The sequence below is a fragment of the Mytilus californianus genome, unplaced genomic scaffold (genome assembly GCF_021869535.1).
Source record: "Mytilus californianus isolate M0D057914Y unplaced genomic scaffold, xbMytCali1.0.p SCAF_8, whole genome shotgun sequence".
NCBI lineage: Eukaryota > Metazoa > Mollusca > Bivalvia > Mytilida > Mytilidae > Mytilus > Mytilus californianus.
This window is the reverse complement of record NW_026262734.1, coordinates 93,266,551-93,273,332: the sequence shown is the minus strand read 5'-3', so window position 1 is coordinate 93,273,332 and position 6,782 is coordinate 93,266,551. Positions and strand designations below refer to the sequence as shown.

The following is a 6,782-nucleotide window of genomic DNA, read 5'->3' as shown; positions in this document are numbered from 1 at the left end:
TGTCTTTTCTTCGTTTTTCGTTTTTTTATATCATGGCGTTTTCAGATTCACTTGGAATTCTTAGTTTAAATTCCCTCTTAGTATCTTCCGTCTGGTCAGACATAAAGAGAGGATGTTGAGACAAAAAGAGTAAATCATGGGCTGAGGAAAAAAATGAATTAATCATTGAGGTTTGGTTTATTTTAAGTATTTTGATATTATTTGTGACTTACATGTAGATCACAACAAGTGACAACAAAAACAACGAACTTCGTGTAACAATATAGTAATGTTTTAAATTGGACGTTTAACGAAAAGAAAACTGATTTGTCCCTTTACTTTCTTTCGCTATGTCAGGAAAATAAACAAATCGAAACACACATATACACTGTAACAGTTATATTACATTTATTAGAAAACCCTAAAACCCGAATACGATGACCAGAACCCGTACATGTGCTTTGCATAGTTTTTATAACCTGCCACATTGGCTATGTCACCTTTCTTTAGTTCAACTACTACGTTTTTAGTTGCAGGTTGATACTCCTTGTTTTTGTAAGCGCTGGCACGATTTCCTGCAACAATTGTACCGTTGACTACAAAAACACTCTCAAAACTGTTGTTAGGTGAAGTCAATGCAGTCCAAGTAAAGCTATATACACCATCCTCAGGACAAGTAAACAATCCGTTGGATGAATTGTAAGCCTCCCCAATATTCAGAACTACTTGGTCAAATATTACAACCGCGTTTGGTGTCAAATTTCTTAAATCTTTTTTGAGGTTGACATGAAATGCAACACTCTTTTTGTGAGTACCACTGCGTTTGTGTTCTGCAATGGAAAACAAGAAAACAAGTACTTTCTGCATTTGACTGTACTGTAACACAATTTTTAAACAGTCGAATTCAAAACATAAAACATGTTTGTGCCCTTGCAAAAAAAGAAAAATCATTCATGCAATACAAGTACATGTAATCAAAAATTGTATATTAACAGTTAGTCATCTATCCCCACCTCTGCTTCAATGGAATTGTCGCTAACTTCTTCTAATGATTTGGTCTTTAGGATTAAACTCAACTTTTTCGATAATTTTATAGTTAAATCTTGTGTATATATTATGGTTATTTTGAAACTAGAGGCTCTAAAGAGCCTGTGTCGATCACCTTGTTCTATGTGCATATTAAACAAAGGACACAGATGGATTCATGACAAAATTGTGTTTTGGTGATGGTGATGTGTTTGTAGATCTTACTTTACTGAACATTCTTGCTGCTTACAATTATCTCTATCTATAATGAACTTGGCCCAGTAGTTACAGTGGAAAATATTTTGTAAAAATTTACAAAAATTTACAAAATTTATGAAAATTGTAAAAAAATGACTATAAAGGGCAATAACTCCTTAAGGGGTCAATTGACAATTTTGGTCATGTTGACTTATTTGTAGATCTTACTTTGCTGTACATTATTGCTATTTACAGTTTATCTCTATCTATAATAATATTTAAGATAATAACCAAAAGCTGCAAAATTTTCTTAAAATTACCAATTCAGGGGCAGCAACCCAACAACGTGTTGCCTGATTATTCTGAAAATTTCAGGGCAGATAGATCTTTACCTAATGAACAACTTTATCCTGTCAGATTTGCTCTAAATGCTTTGGTTTCAGAGATATGAGCCAAAAACTGCATTTTACCCTATGTACTATTTTTTAGGCATGTCGGCCATCTTGGTTCTCGGGCGGGGTCATCGGACACATTTTTTAAACTAGATACCCTAATGATGATTGTGGACAAGTTTGGTTAAATTTGTCTCAGTAGTTTCAGAGGAGAAGATTTTTGTAAAAGATTACGGACAACGGACGCAGGACGACGGACGACGGACGACGGACGCCAAGTAATGAGAAAAGCTCACTTGGCCCTTTGGGGTAGGTGAGCTAAAAAAGGAGGACAGATCATTTTCAGTTTTTATTATATCTACTATCATGAAAGAAGACAGGTTATTGATCTACCACCGTAACATAACTAAACAAAAGTCTTGTGTTTCTTATATTCCAAGGCGCGGATCCCGACATTTTAAAGGGACCGGGGGGAACACCATGAATTGTTCGCATGATTAGAAAAAAACGAAAAAAGGGGGAGGGGTTCTTACCCCCGGAACATCCCCCTCCCCTGGATCAGCAAACGTTTTTCCACATCTCCCCTTTGAACTTGTGACTAGATGGCCACTTCTTAATCTAAGTTTCTACCAAATTGCTGTCAAACTCCTCTGATATAGTATTGTTTATCTAATTTTCGATTTTACCTTTATATGATTAGGTTGTAAGTTCACAGTCCGGTGTCTGTATCATTCCGGTATTGAAAGGGTTTGTAACGAATAGCCAATGTAAATGTCGAAGTTCTATTACACATTGCAAAATCAGCCTATCAAATAAACGTATTTGTTGTATCACTTGTTCATAACACAATACGGGAGTATATCTTAATACGGGAAATAGATAACAAGCCACAACAGAAAGAGAATGAATATTAACCAATTCTTGTAATTAGAGTATAATGCGACTAAGTTCGTGTCATCTGATGTGCAAGTAATTACACGATCTGCAACAAATTTCATACACAATCATGATAGTCATAGCATATATATTGGCAATATTCATGAAATGCATTTTCTGTAAATAGAAAATGAAAGTAGTTGCTCTAACTTTGATATAATGAGACCTCACCGTTTTCTCTCTGTTCCATTTCTTCTAAACGGCATTTCACATTTTCAAGAAGCTCTTTTATGTTCAAGTTATGACAATCGCACTTCTTTTCCAAAGCTCTGACATACAATACGCACATCGCAATCACAAGTAATCCTGTTACCCTCATCCTAAATGATAAAAAAAAGTAATAATTTGAGTAAGATATCATTGGAGTCATTTGTAGATTCTTGATACTTATTGGTCCGTGTATATTTTGGTCCATTCGCTTTTCGTTTTGAGAAATAATAAACGAAAACAAAAACCAAAAAACGAAAGTGTTTTTGGCTTTCGTTTTCAATATCTTAAAATCAAAACTGAAAACCAAAGTGCTACATTTCGTTTTTACCAATTTTACCCATCAACAATAACGAATAATACGATCTGTCATAACGAATTTACTCCGTGTTCTTGCATTACAAAGAACTAATTCCCCAGATTCGTTATCACGAAATATATCTCTGGTGTAGAGGTGCGGTATCTGAATCCATTTGTGATACTCAACAATTTACACGAGGTTAAATGGGCATTAAACCTGGGCGTAATGGATAGGTCTTGACATGTTAAGCAAGAATATTTATTGTTTTATGGTCTCATTTCGTCGAAGGGGGTTGAAAATGTTAGAAAAGAAAATAAACCAATAACAATGTGTTTGGGTGTTAGCAGGATAACTTCCCCAAACCCCATGCTTGAAAGAAAAAATCCGATAAAATATTATTTTAAACTTAAAAATCCGTTAATATACTTTTTGGTGCGCTATTTAAAATATTGACACGTGTTTCCTTGACCAAGCCTTTTCTTTCTCGTTTAGGGGCATTTTTTAAATGTATTGTCAATTTAACAGCAAGCAGTCATAAAAAAACTATGATCTATATTACAACTATATTTCCTGCAGTCACAATAACCGATATATGACCCTCTGTTTTCTTTGAGTTGTTGATTATTTTACATATACCCTTAATCTTCTTGTAAGAATAAAATAAAATGGAATGCACAACTGTGAATAGGAATCATGTGTCATACACAAAATAAAAATTCCAGTTTTTTTTTATTTATACCATATTGTAACTATATCTAGTATGAAAATAGTTTTACCCCGGTCCTCATCTGAACCCTCAAATTACAATAACGGGCCAAGTAGGCTTCCTGTCTACAGACACTCAGGGCATGGAACCCCTCTTTTTTTATCAATATCCTACAGTGTACCTCTTTGATATAGACTCCTCAATATGTAAGATTTTTTACCCTGTAAGCATGAATAAATCAGAGATCTATTTTATTTTAATTTTAGTATTGTAACAAAAAACTTATTTTACAAAATACTTACCTGCAGCAAACAAACAAGCAGCAAAGACGCACAGTATTACAAAAAACTTCGCTGTTTCTGGATTGTTGTTGTATATGCCTGGTAGACAATCGTTTTGCAAATGCTGTTGTATACTACTGTTTTTATACCACAGTAGAGTGTACAAATGTAACAGCTGTTATGGATAACGTGGGTTTTTCTTATCATATTGTATTGAGATGACAAGCCGAGGGTATTGATATCCAGTTAACATATTACTAGTTAACAACTTGCCACGAAAAGTTTTAATAATACATTATTGCAATATTTGAATATATCCATTGTTAAATAAAGTATATAAAATAAAACTAATTAAAAAGTTTAATAAAAAAACGACATGTAGTGAATTTATGATGCAACGTCAAATTATATGCAAGAGAAATGAATTTGTGTTAAAACACTTATAACAGTATTATTCAAACAAAGCAATTTACATGTTCATATGGTATCATTGTTTCAGGATGTCTTGTTCAGAGTAGATATAAAGTTTTGCTAAAATTTCGAGCAATATTAATTTATGTATTTTGGCAGCCATTTCAAAAATGGTGGCCAATGAATAATTTTTGACTCCTGGCATCCATTTTTGATAGCATATTCAATTTTTATACCTTTTGCGGTGAAATCCAAGAACAAATAAAATAATGTTTCTCAAAATTTGAGATCCTTTTAAACACAAAAGCTAAATTCTTAATGCAAATGTGACACAGGGAATCAATTTGGAAAAACATTTTATACCTTTATATCATTTATTTTAATTCAATCCCAAACAGATGTTTTTTTTAAATTTTTTAACAAACATTTTTTTTTACATCAAATTATCTGTTATATTTCACTTACCGCAAATTTTACACTGGGAATCAATGTGGAATAGCATATGATAACTACACATCTATTTTATTGTTTTGCTGAAATCCTTAGAAACAAAAATATTTAAAAACAATTTGTTTTTTTTTTTACAAACATTACGTTTTTACCACCAATTTATCATCTAATTTCATAAAAAGAAGCTTTTGACACCGGTAATCAATTTGAAACAGCATATTATACCTAGGTTTTTAGCACTAAGAAAAAATATGTTTCCCAAAATTTGTGAGTTTTAACAAAAGCTTAGTTTTTGTCATAATTTTGTTTTCAATTTGCATAGAATTCGAACTGACGACCTTCCTAATACTAGATACAAACTCTTTCCCTAGAAATTATGAAATCGGTTGAGGAAATCTTGACTTGACATGCCATAGAAGTGTTGACGGACGGATAAACAGACGGGTAGACAGAACAACGGATTGTTATAAGGCACTGCCGACTTGTCGGTCGAGCCGTAATTAACAGTATTTGTATGAAATAGCAACATTGGTAAACAGAGATTACATGTGAAAACCAGTTAGACTAGTAATTTTATAATGTAAAATGTACTTTTTTACATTAAAGTAGCAATACCAGATTTCAGATGGGTAAACAATTTATAACATTCAAATTGTAAGTGTCATGGTGCGATGTTTGTCTTTCTATCTGTTTGTTTAATCACATTTATAGTTTCTATACTTGTCATGATATGTTTGGTTTCGGTTTCTATATGATGATGTCTTAATACTTTATAGCTGTGTCCCTCTTTTTGCAGATTTGCTTCTTTATTTTCAGTTATGAATAACTATTACAGTTCATAACGACACAACGATACACCAATTGACAAATTGTGTTAGCAATACTTGCAGATAGTTAAACAATTTAGTTCATGTAAATAATCCACATTTTTGTGAATATACAACATACAAATGATTTTTTCTCTCGCCTGGACTACCTTGTACTAAATTGTACGTTAAAATTGACCTTTCTTCTTTTAAATCCCATATATTAGACTTCCAAAATTTGAAACAAACAATACTTTCCTATTGTTAATTCTTTTCTTGATGGGCTCTTTCTTCTGAAGTGTACATTTCTACTACTACTGGAAGTGTTTTACGACCTTGACTGGATATACATCCCTCGCACGGTCGGCTCGGTGCCGGAAGGCGTTTGGTGAGCGTTTAAATAATTTTGTGCCATCGGTCAGGAACAAGTGGTGGACGCCATTTTGGTAGGCCGCCATCTTGGTTTTGTTAGTTTTTCTTTTGTTGACTATTTTGATGTTATGTCTTCACAACGGCTGCTTTCAGGGCCAGATTGGTCAGCTTGGCAGCCCGCTAACCTCGATGATGGAGTACTGGTAGATGAGTCTCGGACGTAGTATTAACGATGACAGGAAGCATTATCAGGACCAAAGTCGTGAGACAGTGAAATGGTGGTCCATCATCTAACACCTAGGATACAGCCCTCGGACGTCACTCGGCATACCACTCCCCCATTCATAATGGGTTTTGGAGTGTATGTTGACGCGGGAATTTGCCCTACGCGGATTATAGCCTAACGTAGTCTGTACAGCGTTGGATTGGTTTCTGTCATCGAAAGTATTAAGTCGTTGATCCATCTAACTGTAAACCCTCATCGAAGATAGCGGGTAAAGGAGAGCTGACCCAGTTGTAATGACTGAGACGTGACTGATTGAATGTGTACATTTCTTCGTGGATTGGATAACATAAATACATGATTCTCCCAGTAATTAAGCAGTGTCATAATATTTTTATGGGTTGTCTCTCTTTCGAAATTCACATATATTTGTAAAAATTGTGCCAAAGAATAGTTCAAATCAAAGATGAAAAATATTACGATTGAATATCAAA

General features: G+C 33.8%; 1 protein-coding gene across 1 annotated transcript; it reads right to left on the bottom strand.

Moving 5' to 3' along the window:
- Positions 1 to 363: 363 nt before the first annotated feature.
- Positions 364 to 4,164, bottom strand: LOC127711437 (heavy metal-binding protein HIP-like). The gene is made up of 3 exons (XM_052217488.1): positions 4,048 to 4,164; positions 2,703 to 2,851; positions 364 to 809 (listed from the first exon to the last, which is right to left on the bottom strand). The coding sequence occupies exons 2-3, from the start codon at positions 2,848 to 2,850 to the stop codon at positions 391 to 393; spliced, it is 567 nt and encodes a 188-aa protein (XP_052073448.1). The 5' UTR covers position 2,851; positions 4,048 to 4,164; the 3' UTR covers positions 364 to 390.
- Positions 4,165 to 6,782: the final 2,618 nt, after the last annotated feature.